Here is a 19,240-nt window from a genome sequence, read left to right on the forward strand (position 1 = left end):
GGGAATTACAATTCTATTTAAGAGATGAACAAGGAAAAAATAAATGCGAATTCAAAACAATTTAGTGTTGTTTAAGTGTGTTCTGAACTTGCCAGTTCTGACTGCTTACCAGGTATGCATGTCAGGGTGAAATGATATGTAAACACTCTATAGAGAACAGACTTATTTTTTTTAATAAACTCCAAGCTGTGAATGAAGATTATCAGTAGCTAGGGTTACAAAAAGGAGATATTTATTTTATTTTCTTGATACAAATAATTATTCTGAGAGAGGAAGAGCAAGCTATAAGAACATTAGAAATCTTCATTAGATAATCTCTCCTGGAAGTGACTTGCCATGAGTTAGTGAGAAATATACAGTGGTTAGCAAGTTTTGTTACTACCAGTACATTAATTACTCACACATTTCTTAACTGGATGCACTGCTTTATCACTGAAGAAAGTGTGTTTGAGGTGAGTTTCTTTGCCACAGAAGGAGTAAATAAGTGGAAAGCTGAAGTCATAAAACTAATCCTTATTTCTCTTCTCAGCTATACTAACAAGAATTGCTGCTCCTTTCTTCCCTCCAGAAACATGATGGGCAATTTACTGTCATTCAGCTAGTGGGAATGTTGCGAGGAATTGCTGCTGGAATGAGATATTTGGCCGATATGGGATATGTACACAGGGATCTCGCAGCACGCAATATTCTTGTCAACAGCAACCTTGTTTGTAAAGTGTCAGACTTTGGCCTTTCCAGAGTTATAGAAGATGATCCAGAGGCTGTCTACACTACAACCGTAAGATAAATCAATGGGTTTTAATAGTTTTGAGATACGGTTATTTAGAAGAAGTGTATCTTCTGGAGAGTATAGATAAGACAAGTACATTAATTGATGGGGAGTTTTAACCAGTCAAAAGGAAGAGTCTCTGCATACATCTGTCTCTAATTAGGGGACAATATTTTCATAAGAACATAATTTTTTATTGACTAAGTTCTAAGCATTTTTTATGGTATCTTCTTTATTCCATTTCTCATGATTTTCTGATTGAACAAATAAGGAGGTTTTACCCACAAACATTTTAAACATCTAATTTACTGTGAGTCAATTAAAATATTTGTAGGCTGTTACTATTTTTCAGGCTAGATTTTATCTCACCAAAGGGAGAGACTAGCTGGAGGCTAGCCTGTGACAAAGCTCAACTTCTGTATTTTCCCTTGCTTTTGGGTGGGACACTTTTCTTAAATATGCATTCATCAGGCACACTATGCTCTTTATTCTTTTGTTGAGCCAGCTCCACTTTCCCACCCATGGGGCCTCCCTGTACCTATTTTCCCATGCTGAGGGAAGGAGGGGCCCCTGGAATCTGCTCCGACAGGCACAGGGATCCAGGAAACCACACCGGTGCTCACGGCTGTCATTCCTGCCGTTGGGCTCTGAGTGGGATCCTGGTTTAAAAATGTCAGACCAAGATTTTGGAGGAGCCATATGACACGTCAATGGGATTTATATAGGTTGGGATTCCCCTCACCCAGCTTCAGCTAGCCAGGAGTTGAATGGCTAGTGTAAATCAGACATCTAAGCAGCCCTTTAAAATCAGTGCAGGGATAAGCACTTCCAGAGAAACTCAGTCAAGGTAGCTTATGCAAGTATCTAAGTGTCTATGTTCTGAGTGTTTTAAGATACTAAGTTTCCTTAGGCACCTTTGAAAATTCTGCAATCGGTCCACCATAGCAGATCATGTAAGTGCTGCTCTTGATGTTGATGGGAATAATGGTAAATGCATTCTGTGGAAGGTGACCTGAAAATTCCTTGGGTGACAAAGAAAAATTTCTCCTATTTTTTTTTTCTTTTTTTCATAGGGTGGAAAAATTCCAGTGAGATGGACAGCTCCAGAGGCCATTCAGTACCGCAAATTTACATCAGCCAGTGATGTGTGGAGTTATGGAATAGTTATGTGGGAAGTAATGTCTTATGGAGAACGGCCTTACTGGGACATGTCAAACCAAGATGTAGGTTTGTCTGTTCATGAGCGTGCATGTGTGTTAATAAAACCAAAATTACATCTTGCAAACACATACATATGTATTTCACTATAAATGCATAAAATGTTGGTTTAGAAATAAGACTTATCAAAGTACTGTGTGGTTGTCACAAAATGAAAAAGTTTTCACTTTCACTTTTTACCAAAATCAAAATTTATTTTTTTTTTACCACATGGATACTGTAGGTTTCTGTCCTAAGTATCAATTAAAACTGGAACATCAAAATAGTAATATGGGGTCTTTACTATGCTTAAGTGTGGAAAGAATTTTTTTTTTCCAATAAAAAGTAATTTGGAGGTTTTTGACCTTAGAGCAATGATTAATCATTTGAAAAAAGTTGTTAAAAGTCTGAGTGGCAGTTAATGACCTACTTTGGCTTTTTCAAGTTAATTATGCTGATTTAAAAGTACCCTTGTTTGCATAAAATATGATCCAGAGCAACAGGTCAGCAGTAATAGAACAGATGGGTGTTAATTTCAACTTCTGACAGGAGTATCTATTAATATAGAAATTACACAGGAAAAAGCCATACAGGTGTGATAAATGTCAGAAAGAGTCTCATTTAAAGTTGTTCAGGTTGAAGCTTGAGTGGTTTTTTTAATTGTTATTTTAATTTTTGATTGAATGATCAACATCAAAGTTGGAAAAAAAAAAGATAAAAATGTAGATGATGAGTCATTTTGGCACAGTGCAAAGTTGTTAATATTTGACAGGTCTCAGTGTCAAAGATTTCATGGACTGTCAAAATATGGGCAAACAAGTCCTTGGGGCAGAGAAAGAGAAATATTTACATTCCCCAGACACCCAGTAGAGTTTCATTTCTTTTGACACCTTCCTTCTGTACTAGATTCAAACATAAAAGAAGTCTGACAGGAATATAAGATGCCTCAAAGGCAAACCTTACCTATCTTTCAGGGAACAATAAGGAAAAACTTTGAAACCGAGGAGAAATTTTGATATCTTTATGCTTCTTATTAGATTTTGAAAAGTATTCCTCTGTTGAAAACTGCATGTAAAACACATGAAAAAAAGAGCTTTCAAAAAACAGCTAATTGCCACTTCTTACAGTTTTATCCCTTTTTAGCATCTTTCATGATACTCTTGAATAGTACATAGTTAAAAGATGCATCAATTGCTTGGTAAAATAATTCCAAATATTCTTGTATGTTGTGATCTTCAGGCATGTTCTTCCATACCATATACACATCCTACCAATCCCTAGATAATCTATGATGCAAATATTTAGAATCACCTAATGATTTGTTATTTATTCTCCTTCAAAGTCACCAGTTGGAGTATTTAACGGTAATGAAAAATTCTAAATGTGTTCTTCTAATTTTGCACTCAGTTTTTATATTTTAAGTGTATCATTTTGCCTAAAAGTGGATGTGGGTGTAGCCATAGAGCAGACCAGATCTCCTAAATAATAGGCCTCCCTGACTTTGGATCTTCAGTTAGCATTTCTTTAATCCTGCCCTTCCTCCTTTAAGTCATTGATTTAGACTGATGGAAGCTACAGATTTGCATTATGAACTCTTCTCAAGCAAAACCGTCCATTTTGCAATGAGCTGGGGCTAGGATGCACGAAAAGAACACTCATCCTGCAAAGTCCCTGCAGAGGCACAGCAGGCTGAGCACAGATGATAGACAGAGGCCCCAACTTCCCTGAGCAGTGGGCTCACCTCAGTTTAATCCTTGCTAGTACCAGGAGCCCTCAAACCCCCATTCCCCTATTAGATTGCTGATGTTCTTGCTCCCAATTTGTTTCTAACCTCAGTGCAGATTTGTTCTTCAGAGAAGGGCAAGGCTATACTTCTGGATTTCTTACCATTATTATAATCAATAATTTGTATTATTATATTCTATGACCATAGTCAGAGTTACACCATCACATTGTCCAGTTACCCTTATTTAATACTTCCTTGTTGGCATTTAGAATATAAAATAACCAGACCCAGTCCTTTCTATCCTGTTTTGCATACTCAGCCTGCTTATGGTAAAAGTATAGTGTTTACAGTATCCCCTTTTACTCTTTTTGCAGCAAAAGCAGAATTTCAAAAACGAATTGGGGGAAGTGTAGATAATATAAATCAATTCTATTAGTGAGAACTCCAGCTGTTTTCTCTTTGTAGGTTTGCTTATTTAAAAAAAAATCCTGCATCTATTTAATTTTCTTTGAGTACTGATGTTTTGAACCACACCTCCTCCTTTCTTAGCAGAGTGGACACTTGTACTTTACTTATCAATATTTTAGAATATTTTTTCAGTGTTTTGGGTGTTCACAGCAATTCCATCCATCTCTAGCTGATTCATTATTTCATATTTCCCAGTTTCACCCTTCTTGCTCAGAATACACATCAGAGAAGCTGATTCTGAAGTAACACCTTTCAAAAAGATCATCATCATCTTGATTCCCAGTTTTCTTCAGGTTTATCTGCAGTTCATAGTGAATGGGGAAAACTCCTGTTCTGATCACTTCATTCATGTTTTCACTCTCCCTTACATTCTTGGATAGAGTCTTATGTGGATACTTTGCCAGTTTTAAGGGTATTAGATATTTTAGTGGTTGAACTGTTGTTGCTGGCACCTACTTTTTAGTTTCTCATTGGTGATCTCTGTCTTCTGACTTCTTAAGCAACTACTTCATTTGTAGTAAATCATACATAGCATGCTCAAAGTGTTTAATACCTTTTGCCATTTAGAGGGTCAGAAATCCCTGCATTACTTTTCACAGCACAGCAATTGTCCTATACACACTGTAGATTATTTTTCACTTTCATTCCACTACTACTTCTAAGCATAAGGAGCTGTTCTTTTCTTTTTCCTCTTAATATAGCTCTAAAGGATCTTACATTTTACTTTTTATGTTTTCTTCACTATATAGCTCTGTTCTTCCAATTTCCCTGTTCTTCTGCAGAAAACCTCTCTCCACACCCTCCCTGACAGACAACTTCAACGTTTGTAAAAGGTCACTGCACTCAGTCTTCAAGGTGTGAATGTTTCTGCAGGAATTGAATATTTCTCAGTCATTTTTGAGCTGTAGGACAGTTCTGTCATTCTAAATGTTCAGAGAGAAAGCTGAGGCCTGGGAGATGAGGCAACTTCCCTGAGGTCAAAAGGACATTCTGTGACACAAAACTGCAGTCAGTGCCTTACCACTAGGCTATACCTTCTCTTTTCACAAAATTTCTTTTATGCAAAAGGTTTTGATACAAAACCTGGCTGGATTTCAGCCAGCTTTTTTGAAGGTCATTCTGTATTGTCGGCAGTTCTGTCTACTTTGCAGTCCACTACTTCTGTGTTTTCTCACACAACCTACAAAATATTTTCTTTCTGAGGTTATTATATTTACTAAAACCTAGATATTTACCAACATTATTTATCATACCAGATCTACATCCCAGAACTACATCTAGAACAGCTTCTGATCTTGTTTTCTTTACAAAATGAGGGAGAAGACAGTCCCCTTCAGGAACAAGCACCCTTCCTTAGCAATTCTAATGCTGCTGTGTCAGTCAATGTCAGTATACTTGAAATCCCCCATGAACAGTGTTTTAGCCCTTTTTCACTAGCTTTTCTTATCTGCCTTGCTTCCTGATGTGCTTTTTTTATTCTGCCCTCAAGGTTTACAGCAGTTTGCTGTGATTTTACTTTATCCATTTTTATTTTTACTTAAATCCAAATGGACTCGGCTAAGGAAGTCAACGGGTGGGTGTAATTCTTGGTTCAGACATTTATGCTGTCCTTTGATCATATCATCATCTAGCAGCATCTCTTATTAAATCTAACTTTCTGTGATATATTAAAATAGCATTTTAATATATATACCCAGGTCTTTCTCTCTCATACAGTTCTGCTGCTTTATCATTCATATAACATGGCTAGACAAAGAATACAACCTTTTTCCTTAGCAATTTCTGTCTGCTAAACATTTTTCTTGGATCCTTTTATAATACCTTCAGGCTTTTTGTATTTTATATGTGCATGCACAGATATCCATCCATTTAAAAGTCAGTTGCTTCTACCACACACTCTTTCATAAAAACCTTGGGGCTAGTAATAATGCTTTCTGAAATAACTCAATTTATCAATCTATCTGCTGCTCCCTCAGTGAATTTAATTGTTGTTCCCTGCTACTCACTTGTCTAGGTAATATAGCTATGTTCTGCACATATAGAACAATATGCTAAATAAGCCCAAAGATAAAGCTGGGGAAATGATTTGAAAAACCGAAGGCTAGTGTTAAAACAACAGACTCACATTTTTGCAACACCAATGGCAAATTTTTGTTTATTGATTATTTTATTTTATTCTATTTTATTTTATTTTTTCTTAGATATTTGAACTGGGTAGCAATACCTATTCTTTAAATTACTGTTGATGAAAAATGATTAACTATTTTGGCTACTAGGTTATAAAAGCAATCGAAGAAGGCTATCGTTTGCCAGCACCCATGGATTGCCCAGCAGGACTGCACCAGCTGATGCTGGATTGTTGGCAGAAGGAACGCGGTGAAAGGCCAAAGTTTGAGCAGATAGTTGGCATTCTGGACAAAATGATTAGAAATCCAAACAGCTTGAAAACCCCCCTGGGAACCTGTAGCAGGTAAGAAAAGCTTTGGTGTGTGTTCTTATGACAGTGCACATGGCTGGGCTCTGGATGTTCTGCTTGGTGGCTGGTTCCAGTTCACACTTATTTATTTCATCTGTCTTTCAGTTCTTCCTTCTTTCTGTTCCCTGTTCTTCTCTTCCCTCATTTGCCATTCTTTTTTACCATGCTAAACAAAGCCAAGTAGGACTTTCTTAGAAAAAAACAAACCAAAATAAATATCGCAGAACTAACACATTTCTCAGTAAACTACTGCCTGCTCATCTTTCTGTACTCTCATCACTAGTCTGTGTTTTCCTTGTTTCTTAAAATTATAAAGTCTGGAGGGCAAGGATCATTGCCTACTGTATGTTTATATGATGCATCCCTTGCCCAAGGAACTGCTACAGTAGAAATAGTAATTAACAATACTCATGCTTGGCCAATGTACCTTGACATACTACCCTCTAGATTTTTATCTTTCATTTTCTGGCTTTAACTCCTTTCAGTGATTGCATCTCATTGTATTTCATGATGTAGTTTTTAATGGCTTCTTCATAAATTTCAGGTGAATTATTTAATCATGGTAATCCTTTGATCTGCTAGCTATCCCACTGTACTGGGAATCAGCTGGCCTGTGTTCTGCTCCTGATTCTTCTATGACTGATTTGCTGTGTGACCTTAAGACTTTGTGTCTCTGCTCTTCCTTTGTCTTTGTTTTGTCCCATCCAATTGAAAAATGGGAGTAGCTGCTACTATATTTTCTAAGATGAGTAAAAGAATAGCATCTTTATTTTACTCAGCAACATAGAGACAGCTGCTGTCATGCTAGGTAATAAGGTTGATTTTCTGTTGGTAACAGTAGTCCATTAGGCTGATTTTGCTCACTCTGACCTTTCATCTTTTATGTGAATAAGCTTAGGAAGTACATATTGTGAGCTACAGAGCAGTCAAGAGCTATTCACAGAATAATCTAAACTGTGTATAAAGGCCTATTACTTTCTAATCTTGACATTTTTAATACCCAAAACTTATTTGACTCTCACCTTGCTAAATACTCCCTGATGTTTTACTCTCTTTGGAAACAACTTACTTTCCTTTTTCCTTCTCCATAGACCAATTAGCCCTCTTCTGGACCAGAACACTCCCGATTTTACCACTTTCTGCTCCGTAGGCGAATGGTTACAAGCTATTAAGATGGAAAGATATAAGGATAATTTCACAGCAGCAGGCTACAACTCTCTTGAATCAGTTGCCAGGATGACTATTGAGTAAGTTAGTACTGGGCATGTTTAACTTGCATTTAGGGAATTTCTAGGTACAACAATACACATTGTTCAACTCCAAAACTTTACCTTGAGTACAAACATTGTACTTGAGGGTCAAATCAGCCATTTTAGCAGCTGATGATGTTGTATTAGAGCATCTCATGAAAGGGCAAATACCCTGCTACCTCTGTGTGGCATCACATTTTTCCCTGCCTTTCAGACCAATTGAAATAACACAAAGGGACTAGAATTTGAGGGAGAATGTGGCCCCTTCCAAAGTATGTATGTGTAGGAAAATACCGCTTTGCCTCCACCACCTAATTGGTACCTTTTTCCCAATGTGCTCTGGGAAGATGTGGAATTTTCTTCTAATTGGCTGGGGGCTGTCTGTGTCCTGCAAGACAGGACTTTGCATCAGGATAAGTCTGTAGAAGCAAAACAATTTTCTGAAGGCAAACATGGCCTGTATCAGTACTGTCATCTTAAAACAGGTCTTCTTGGCACCCTGCAAAAAACTTTCTTGTCCTGGTGGTTGCCAAACACATGTAATTCCTCTTAGAGAGCGGTGGATGTTTAAAAAAGTTTCTAATCCAATATTCTCAAGAGTTCAACCCTATTCTTATCTGCCTGGTGTCACCAGGGGTCTCAGCCTATAGCTTGGGAACTGTTGTCAGAGTCCACAGGCTTCTAGCATTAGTAGGGGCGGAGTTCAAACTGCTGCTCCTCACTCATTTGCATGATGGGAATGTGTCAATGTGCAAAGGCATCTAGGCATCTCTTTAGGAAACAGACTATGATTTATACATAACTTTGTCCTGAAAACTACCCAAAGTACTTTACAAGAGAAGTGTCTTTGTCTTTGGGTGTCCTTAACAGACACACCATAAGGTGATCAGATAAGATTATGCAAAACATACTGACCTCCTTCTCAGATGTGGAGACCCACACAGTGCAATTGCATGACACCTGTCATGTAATTGCACTCGTGGCTGAGAGGTTGAACAGTGCCTGTATGAAATTCCCAGTACTGAGCTGAGGTTACAGCGTAGATTCCATGTAGTTCAGAACCCCGTAGTCCAAACCACTGCGTAGCTTTGACTCACAGTTGAATGCCATACAATAGCAGTCTAAGTTGAAAAATTAACAATGTACGCATTTATCTTCCCCAGGGATGTGATGAGTTTAGGGATCACGTTGGTTGGTCATCAAAAGAAAATCATGAGCAGCATTCAGACTATGAGAGCACAAATGCTACATTTACACGGCACTGGCATCCAAGTGTGATAGACATTTCTCCCTTATGAGGGAGGTGACAGACTGAGAGAACAGCACTGGCCTTCAGTATATATGAAGTGCTGCTAGAAGACACTTGATTTCCTGGGTCCTTCCTGCAGTGAATAGAAGAGCTACAAGAAGCACCTACAGACTTGAACTCCTAAGTGCCACCAGAATTTATGAAAAGGGAATTAGGATCCACCAGTGGTGGCAAGGAAAACAGCAGTGACAATAAACAAAGTACTACCTGAATAAACATACAAACACCTTGAGCTCTCTAACCTCCTTTTTATCTAATAGACTTTTTAAATGTACATAAAAATTTAAAAAAGAATATATTTGTCAGATAAAATCATGATATTATTGTTGAATTCAACAAAATATTTTCCTTAAATCTGTGATTTCTGAATCTTTTTTTAATCATTTGTGTTTATTCTTCATAAAGACTTTCTTTTAGTATGATGTTTATATCTTTGGACCTTTTTAGTGCTAATTCAATGACACATTACTACACTGGGTACCTCTGAATTTGAGTTCCTAGAGATTTAAGAAGCATGACCAAGCAATGTATATCTATCTGAACTTTGGTATCCCTTTGTGCCATTTCCTTTTGTTAAGTCAACACCGTATTGACATGGCTAGCTAATTGGCAGGGAGTCAGGAAAATGCAAGTTGCCAAGAGCTCTGATATTTTTTAAAGAATTTTTTAAGGTTATACATATGCTATCTTTTAAAAGAAAATAAAAGAGAAAAAAAAAAGCAAGAAAAAGAAAAGCAATAATGACCCCTAAGTAGTTCTAGGCACTTTTAGCAAATTGTTTGCAAGATGATTTTAATGGACTAGAGTTAAACTGAGATATATTCTAAGATGTAGATCTACAGCTGTAAACCTGCTGAGACACAGCATTGAATGGACAAGTGATTGTAGGAGTGTCTCAGAGTATGTGTGCAGTTCTCCAGTGTTACCTAAACCATTTAATCTGAGCACATCACATTTTTTTTTCAGTACTCTGCATTAGCAAATCTAAGAGAAATAGCTGGTGTATATTTTCTATGAGTTTAAGCTGTATGCAGTCCAGCTGTCAGAATAAGGACATAGCTTTTATATGAGAACTGTAGAGCATGAGACAAGGGGCAGTTCAGAATTTTCAATTTTTTTACAAGCTTTTGCTGCTCTGAACGAACATGCGTGTACGTGGTCACACAGACACAACGGTCATTCATCAGGAACAGAGATACAAAGGTAGTTGCTCAATGGAATATCTTTTTACAACATTTACTTATATATAAATTTTGTTTGATTAAAATATTTAATTACCATAAGCAATAATGAACAGAGTCTTTACAGATATTGCAAGAATGTACATGAACCAGAGAGAAATGCTTTGAAAAAAAAAAATCTGAAAATTGTGAACTACCCCAGCAATGAAATGCTGTACTTCCAAAGAGAATTGGGCTGCTTCTATTGATTTTGATAGAGAAAGATCCCAGGGATCAGTCATAAATTGGTCTGGTTTGATAATGTGGGCATCCACACAAAAAAAATAAAAAACAAAAGAAAAACCTTGTAAATGTTCCTTTGTAAAACTTGTAAATTTTATTTATACTGTCTTGTTTTGTACACACATTTATGTGTAGTGAGCTCTGAATACATTGAAAATGCACTATATTTTTCTATTTTACTTGCAGAGCATCACAAACAAACATGTATATTCAGTGCTACATAATGTGTTTTCCCACATTTAGGACCAAAGATAGTTATCAAAAACTTAAATGCATCCTTTCTCCCCCCTTCCTTTTTTCTCCCCCTTTTTAGATCACTGTACAGTGTTATATTTGTCATTTTATTTATTTGTTTCACTAGAAAAATCAGTTTGGTTTTACTAATTTTTTGTCCCCACCCACCTTTGTTGAAGAAAATCTGTAAAAAGCTTTTAACTAGCATAATCCCGATACATAGACACTTCCATTTGTAATCTTTGTAATAGACTGTAAATATATTTTTGGAACTATAATGCAATGTGCATAAGGGTTATTTTTCAGTGTCCATATATGATTGTTTATACAATTCACAGCACTTTACAGTCATGCTGAGAAGCCTAATTTATTGCCTGGATTTGGGCAGAGTAAGAAAAAATGGTGACTATTCTTATTTCGTATTAGATTGTCATTCAGTCGTAACGGAGTTATTTTCACGTATGCAGCTCAAGCTGTTTTTTTAACTATTAAAATTAATTTTCTAAAAAATCTGTAGGAATAAGACGCAGAGTAGACTGCATGCCCAATATTGGAATTAGTGCACGCAAGCACTCGGCCAAGGCACTTCAAGTAGCCATTAGAACACAATTAAAAAAATACACAATTAATAAACATCCATTTTGTGTTTTAACAAATGCTAAGTGCCTCACTACTGTGGTGAGCATCTGTGGGCAGCTGGGCAGGGTGCTTGACAGTCTTGTTGCTGCTTTAGGCACCCAGCTAGGAATTCAGGAGTCTTTAAGTTCAGACACCTGCTTCCTTATAAATCTCGGCTACTGTTTCTAAGGGCTTGGTCATCAAAGGTGTGATGCAGCAATGCTGGTATTGCTGAGAATCTACAAACCCTAAATGCAAAAGAATTGAGGCCAGGCTTCACCTTTAGGACTTGTTCAATATTCCGAAGCACAGAGGCCTCAAAGCATGTGTGGTGATTTGGGCTCACGCATGTACAAGTGAGGGCCCTAATGGTATTTCTTCCTTAATTTTCCTCGTTTGATTTAAGCCATCTTCTTTGAATAGTAAATATATTTTAGCATTCATCTATATACCTTGACTGCCTTAATGTTGCCACAGATTTTTACACATTTGAAAGTGGTAGAGTAGACCCAGAAAGCACAATCGCGATCAACTGCAATCAATAAGATAACTTACCTACATGTTCAGATCATTACTGCAATTTAGAGCACATGCATATAAATGGATTTGTAACTGGCAGAGCAGCAAAATATTGACATTGGTTGCAGTTCCCCAGGTATCAGAAAACACAGTCCAGGGTAAGAAAAAAAAGTGCCAGAGAAAGTTGATGCTCATGGAAGGAACTGAAGAATAAGTTGGGTTGAGGGGAGAATGAAAGGCTAAATGATGAAAGAAAAGACAAATTCAGTTCCGGCTTTATTTCCAAGAATTTGGACATTGTGCATTGCTAATGACAGATTATGAGGCTGTCAGTGAGACTCATATTTCTTGACTTTATTCATCTGCAAGCATCTAGAAGAGAGATGCCTAAAAAAAAGCAGGATGAATCTCCCTCTGGGAATGCTTATCTCCATTAGAGGGAAGGTAGAGGGAAGCCAGATGATTAGCTTAAATTAGGCATCTAATATCTATATAGCTAAAGTTAGGTAAAGTGATTCCTACCCTATCTGTCCTTGGCTGCTCCAGTTTTCCTTGTAAGCCGAGTGTCATAGAAAGGCAGCTCCTCCACCACTGGTATATCCCAGAATGTATTTAAACTGGGCTTTATTACAGAGAGAGGTGATTTTTTATTCTAATTATTATTATTCAGAGACTTGTAACAGGCCATCTAAATGCTTTTTGTATGTGGATATCAATTCTTGAAAATTTTTGTGATTGTTCTGAGGAAGACCCGCCTAGTAAATTACAGTTATTTAATATTTTAAATAATCAGAAATATTTGCTGACATACTGCTTTAGTCCAGAGGTTATGTGATCAGATATGATAGTTGCTGTTTGCAAAACCATGTTTATCTAAAGCCTTGTCATGTAAAATCTCCAGGAGGCAAAGATGCTTAAATGTATCTCAAATTGAATGTTGCCCTTAATATCTCAATAATTGAGCTCTGTCTGTATTATTTTCAATTTAAAATGAGGTTTTTTATATTTGTTTAAGCTTGAATTATCTGGCAGCCACTGAGGGAGTTTGAAAAAGTGATTTTAAATTAAATTTGCTTTTTTCCACTAATAGTAATATACGATGAATAGTTTCCACTGTTTTGAATGTTACAAATCTATTGCTTTAATGTGGGGGATGAACGGGGTTTATTTTTGTTTTGTTGTTGGTATTTTTTTACATTTATTGATTAGTAGTTGAAATAAAAAAATAATAATTTGTCCTTAACTTTCTAAGTAATTCATATTTAGAAATTTTGAGAGTGATTTAAATTCCGTGACTTTTGGGTTACTGCTGGAAGGGTGGTCATGTCACTACAGCCGTAATGCCAGGTGGTACAGAAACATCACAAGGGCTGGTTCAGCCAACGTTCTGTTGCCCAGTAATGACATGAAGCAGTTCACTGGCTGTGTGAAAGGATTGAAGGGCAACTCAGCCAAAAAATGGTCATTTCACCTTTTAAACCTATGTTTGTGACATGTTAGAGCTAAAACATCCTTAATTCATTGCTTCCCTGCATGTGGTTTAAAACGGATGTGCTCATGATATGCATTTGATCTTTGGTGGATTTTGTTTGTTGGTTGGGCTGTTTCTCTTATTTGTTTTATTTTAAACAAGTGACATTTGAGGTTCTCATGGAAGAGAACAAATCCCGTACAGAATGACAAGTGCTGTTTTAGAAAAGTGTAATACAAATTCTTGCCCAAGAGCCATTCTGGCACCAGGTGCTGCAGGGGTATTCAGAGAGTTGGTGCTATGATTTGCTGAGCACCTATCACAACAGGTTTTCTCCATCTTCAGGACCTGTTAGGATTGTACTTCTGATCAATTAACTGATATATGGAAACAGGTGAATTTTTTCCCCACTAACTTGTAGTGGACCTACATTTGGTAGATTTGAGATTTCCAAGACTACTTAAAAGCCTTAGCCAAAAACAAGTTTCTAGTAAAACAAGAAATCCTGGGCTGCAGCCTATGTTTTTTCTTGTAATCCCTTAAGGGTTTCAAATGTAGCCAACAATTACTTTTAAACAGAGATCTTTACTGTTTGATTAGTGCAGCTGTCTATTTACTAGGAAATAGGCAGTTCTGCAATTAAAGTTCCTGCAAAAATGGATTGGGGAGGGAATATAATGGTTTAGGGGAAAAAAGAAGGAAAAACCTCATCTAACAAATGGACTGTGAAACCCAAAATATAACAGGCTCCCCATTTTTGTAACACATTCGATACAGGGATTTGAAAAATATAAAGGATTAAACCACAGGCATACTGCAATATCCTGATGAAAGAGTTGTGGCAGAATGCAAGCTAATTTTGTGAGAGTTTTTCCTCTGGATTTTTTTTTTTTTTTTTTGAGACTTTTAAGTTACAATAATTGACACACGCATTTAGAGCCAAATCTGTTGGGACAAAACAAAATGGATAAAATTTGCATGTCTATAATATCTATGGAATTCTCAGAGCACTTTCAGGGTGGGCAAGGGGTAGGCAGTTTGAAAGTGAAAGGAGTGATGTGTACACCCTGTAGGTTACATCCAACAAGATTATGAAAGGTTAGAAAGGTTAGAAATTATGGATGAAAACTCTCGGTTTGGTACATGGTGAGAAGTCAGAAGATGGGAGGGAGTGGAAAGAGAGCTGTGAAGTCATTCACAGTGTCTCAGTCTAAGTTGTAGGGTTCCAAAAGACATTCCTGGTAGGGGGGTTAATGAGTGTGAAGATTTTTTTAAGTAAAGAGACACTGTTAATATAATATACCTAATAATGTAGTGTGGAGTGGTTTCAGGACTCTGATTTTTCCTCAGGCCAGATTGGAATTTGTCAAGAGACTAAATTGAGACAGATGGGAAAGCAACTGGTAATATACAACTCATTCAAGCAGACTTGAAATCGAGACATGAAAGGAGATTTTTACAATAAAAGCCTGAAAATAGGACATGAACTGTGATGGTATTTACTCTTACATGATTTTAGAGTAACTCTCTTTAAGTCTTGTATAATGATAGCAGATTTTAGCACTTACACCATATAAATTGGGTGAAATTAATGTCTAATTAAAGTGACCAAAAAAGAACCACAAGTTAAAAAATAACTGATGTCTTGATAGACTATGAAAAAAGATGTGATACAGCCAGGCGAAACTTGTGTAGCCAGCCAAATGAATCTTGGACAAAACAAGACATAATGCCTGGTGCCAGAAGAGCTAAATCAGGAATAGAAAATCTATTCATCCATAGACCAAGGCTTCTGCATTTAATTGAACCAAATAACCAATTGTAGAGCTGTGCTGCTAATAATAATTAATAATAAAAGATTACAACTTAGAGGTCCTCTGATGAATCATAACATGGCTACCACTGAAAAACACACACAGTGCTATGAGCCATAGCTGTGCCCAAAGACTTATGTGTGCTACTGGTATTAGAGTTCCATGACTCTGAGTATGTCATTTATAAACTGGAGACATTATAGCCCTAAGCCCATAACTAAAGCCTTCCTCTTTTATGCCAAAACAAAACAGAAGGAATTATGAGAGTCTGTAGCAAGTGCAATAGAAATTATCTTGTATTATATTGCCCAGAGATGTAGAGTCTCTCTCTCACTGGAGATATTCAAGAATCATCTGGATGCAATCCTGTTGTGTACTCTAGGATGACCCTGCTTGAGCAGTGAGGTTGCACCAGATGACCCAGTGTAGTCCCTTCCAACCTGACCCATTCTGTGATTTTATGATTACTTCCTTAGAATTATGAAGAAAACCATGAATTTACATTAAGGGACACGCTTCCTGATCCAAAGATACTGTCTCACTGAGAAGAAAAACCATCCATTATTTTTACTGAAACATTCAAACCTGGCTTGCAAGAGTCTAGACTTAATGATAGATAGATAGATAGATAGATAGATAGATAGATAGATAGATAGATAGATTGATAGATAGAATGTATCCACATTGATCCCTCTCATTTCATGTCTGTAGAAACATTACTCAGGCAATTTCTTGACTGTTGTTCAACCTGTGTTACTATGCCAACTTCCACTGGCTTCCTGAAGGGCTGCACGTCCATTTTGACATGTCTGCTGTAAAATGTTTTAATTTCCTTTTCTCAGGGACAAACAGCCTGTAGCTTAACAGAAAGAAGGTGCAGGAATCTCAGATTTGTTCTCTCCAGCATGTTCTTTTCAGTCATAGTCATAAATTAAATATGTTATTCCCCTGATGTTTCGCATAGTATATTGCATAAGAAATCTGATTTGCCTGGAAGAAACTTAGTAAAATCACCCAGATACCTCCTGAAGACCACTCAGAAATGGCATTTTTAAGAGATTGGGTGATTAGGATTTTGTTCAGAAAGTGAAAGAGTTGCAGAGCTCTTGCCCTCAGGCCATTTCATTCCAGGTCTCTCTCCTGATTTGTTTACTGGAGGAGCCCATAAATCATCCCTTATATTAATCTATACAAAATAGCAGCATCTCCTTTGCTACTAGACAATATTTGTACCCTCATAGGCTGCTGGAGAAAAAGACAGGGTTAGATTAAAATCCAAGCCAATATGCCTAGCTGAAGAAATTGGGCCAGCAAGGCACTGAGAGGTATTCCTAATGAGGATTCTCCTTTAATATTACTGGGCCTTAACCACTTAGTGCTGTGTAGAAATGATTCATTGCTGTTGTGGAGGGAAAAGCTGCTCTTTACTACAGAGGTTCCCTACACTTCATCCACTGCCAATAGCAGGAATGGAGGCAGGGAAGGAGAATAAAAAATAGCTTTCAGGCATTTCTATGTAGTGCTCTTTTCAAGAGAAATAATTGTCTCAATGCCTACATTACCTAAATTTGTGCAAGAGGCAAGTCCTCTTTTATGCCTTTTACTTGCTGGCAAAAGCATCCCAATTAGGCTGTGTGCTCTTTGTTGAAAGTCTCAGCCACAAGCTGCCTGCTATCCCATGAAACTGCTTTCCTAACAACAGGATGACTCCCAGGCAGTACCTTTTTTGCAGTAGTTACTTGAGTGTCCCAACACCAAATTCCCTCTGCAGTTGTCCATGTTTGTTACCTTGTGCAGAGCTGCCTTTGAGGGATATTTTCTCAGCCATGAGGTAGGAAGCTATTTGTAGCACTATGCTCTACTTCAATTTCTCCCCAGCTGGCATCGGTCATTAACACTTACCTAGCAGCACCCATGCTTCCCTGCAGGCTAAGCAGAAGATGATCCTGAGGAAGGAATTTTTACTACCCAGCACCCAACAAAAGCAATGTCTGTCTACAACCAGCAGTGAGTCAGGGAGACCACTCCTAAGTGCAGAAGTCATTAGTGTTGGTCAAAACAAATCAAAACAAACAAGAAAAAGTGTGTTTACAGTGGGGGGAATTGTTGTATGCAGAAAAGCAGGATGTCAGGCTTATGTGGAATGCCCAGTCAACACCAGTGTTAGAAGCTAATGGAGTTTATTTAAAATAATGTCAAATTCTTTCTGTTGGCAGTGCAATCTAAGGGGGAGCTGAATGGCAGAAAAAGAGAAAAAACCTGATGAAGGGATTATGTCAGGGAAGCAGGAGAAAAGAGTTACCTTTTGTGATTTTGCACTCCTCACAATGAATGGGGGGAAAGTCTCTTCACATTCATTTGTACTGCTATAAACATTTCTTATGGATTTTATGACATTAATATAGCTGGATTGTTGAAAATCATATGAAAACCAATGCTTGACCTGTGTCATCTGCTTCTGAATTATTTGCTGAAAAAGCAAGAAGATATGCCTTAGAAAAGAAGGTATACCTTAGAAATATTACCTGCTTTCAGTATAGCAAAGTATCTTAATAATTATTGAAAAGGGAAGAAAAATATGTATAAAGTAAGCCTTTAAAGTAGCTAATACCATTTTTACACTTGTATATTTTGAATAGAATTGTGCAAAGCTGAATTTATCTTTTTTTTTTTTTAAATATCAGATGCTGTCAAGTTGTTTGAATTTAAGATTACAAAAATATATTAAATATATATTAAGAATGCATATATATATAATATATACATACACATGCAGAATATATATATACACACACATATATATATATATATATATATACAAAGAAGCCAGATATCTTAGCAAAGACTTATGTATGTGCAAATGTGTCATTGAACCATTGCAGCATACTTTTGCAAGACAATATATTATATTTGACAGTTCTTAAACCTAAATTCTATTGTGTTGTTGCTATTATTTTTAATTTAAAGCACCTTTTGGTGACAGAAGTCCTTGTTAGCTAAAGTCAGTGAGCATTAGTAAGCAGATGAATATGATGTAAATTGGTAGAAGCTGTTTGCTGCAAGTAGGAAGATATCTCACAGAGATGACATCCAGCTGTTACTGGGCTCACTCTCTATCCTTTTTTAGCATAAATGCCAGAGCAAGACAACAGACTGACTCCCTCCATGCTTGTTAATAGCTGAATCATGGCTATCCATGGTTCAGGATGTTGATGGACAGACATGTGATACCTGTCTGGCATCCTTATGGATAACGCTCACCTTATTTTCCTGTGATATTATGAATGGCCTACTTTTCTGGAACTTATGGAAATGTTGCATATCTCTTGGGTGAGAAAGGCATAGAAAGACTAAGACTGACTCTACACTACTATGCTGTGGGAAGGTATTACAAGAAGGCCAACATGATATTTTTGAGTTCTAAAAAGTGTTGTTGTGGGAAAGGAGAGACTCGTATATTAGTATTCATATGTTACCAGACACTTTGAGCTGCAGCTGCTTGCCTGGGAAAAGGTTGGTTAGGATAAGCCTAGTCAAAAATTGCCTCTGAAGTTACTTCCTGTACTGTACCATCCCTTCCCTTCCTGGTGCGCCTTTCCTTTTCAGAAATCCTCTCCTTCTTCCTCAGAAAATCTTGTTTATGACACTTCTCTGGGAATGAGTGGACTGTTTTTCTGAGTAAAATGGAGATTTTTCTCAGAAGACATTGAGTGGCCTTCTTTTCCTAGAGGAGCTAGTATCTCAGTCTGCAGGCACCACACTTTGTCATATCATTCTGACACTGCTCAACTATTAGATAACATGCATGTGATCTCTTTGATCCTTCTTTACATGTATCTCCTGTTGAAAGGATGAATTTAGAGATCTAATTTCAGAGGTTAGGGGCTGTGAATCCCTGACACATCCTGATTTAGTGTTGGGATACA

General features: G+C 37.1%; 1 protein-coding gene across 5 annotated transcripts in view; it reads left to right on the forward strand.

Moving 5' to 3' along the window:
* EPHA7 (EPH receptor A7) overlaps positions 1 to 19,240 on the forward strand; it is a 165,989-nt gene that overhangs the window by 140,800 nt on the left and 5,949 nt on the right. For 2 of the 5 annotated variants that reach the window (XM_054629296.2, XM_077174749.1), the window contains exons 13-17: positions 569 to 778; positions 1,843 to 1,992; positions 6,437 to 6,630; positions 7,728 to 7,883; positions 9,050 to 13,272. In XM_054629296.2, coding sequence (XP_054485271.2) covers positions 569 to 778; positions 1,843 to 1,992; positions 6,437 to 6,630; positions 7,728 to 7,883; positions 9,050 to 9,164 — 825 coding nt within the window. In that variant the 3' untranslated portion in view covers positions 9,165 to 13,272. Of the gene's footprint in view, positions 1 to 568; positions 779 to 1,842; positions 1,993 to 6,436; positions 6,631 to 7,727; positions 7,884 to 9,049; positions 13,273 to 19,240 lie in introns of those variants that run through there. The other 3 variants (XM_054629295.2, XM_077174748.1, XM_054629297.2) reach the window with 2 other exon arrangements.

The sequence above is a fragment of the Agelaius phoeniceus genome, chromosome 3 (assembly GCF_051311805.1).
Source record: "Agelaius phoeniceus isolate bAgePho1 chromosome 3, bAgePho1.hap1, whole genome shotgun sequence".
Classification (NCBI taxonomy): domain Eukaryota; kingdom Metazoa; phylum Chordata; class Aves; order Passeriformes; family Icteridae; genus Agelaius; species Agelaius phoeniceus.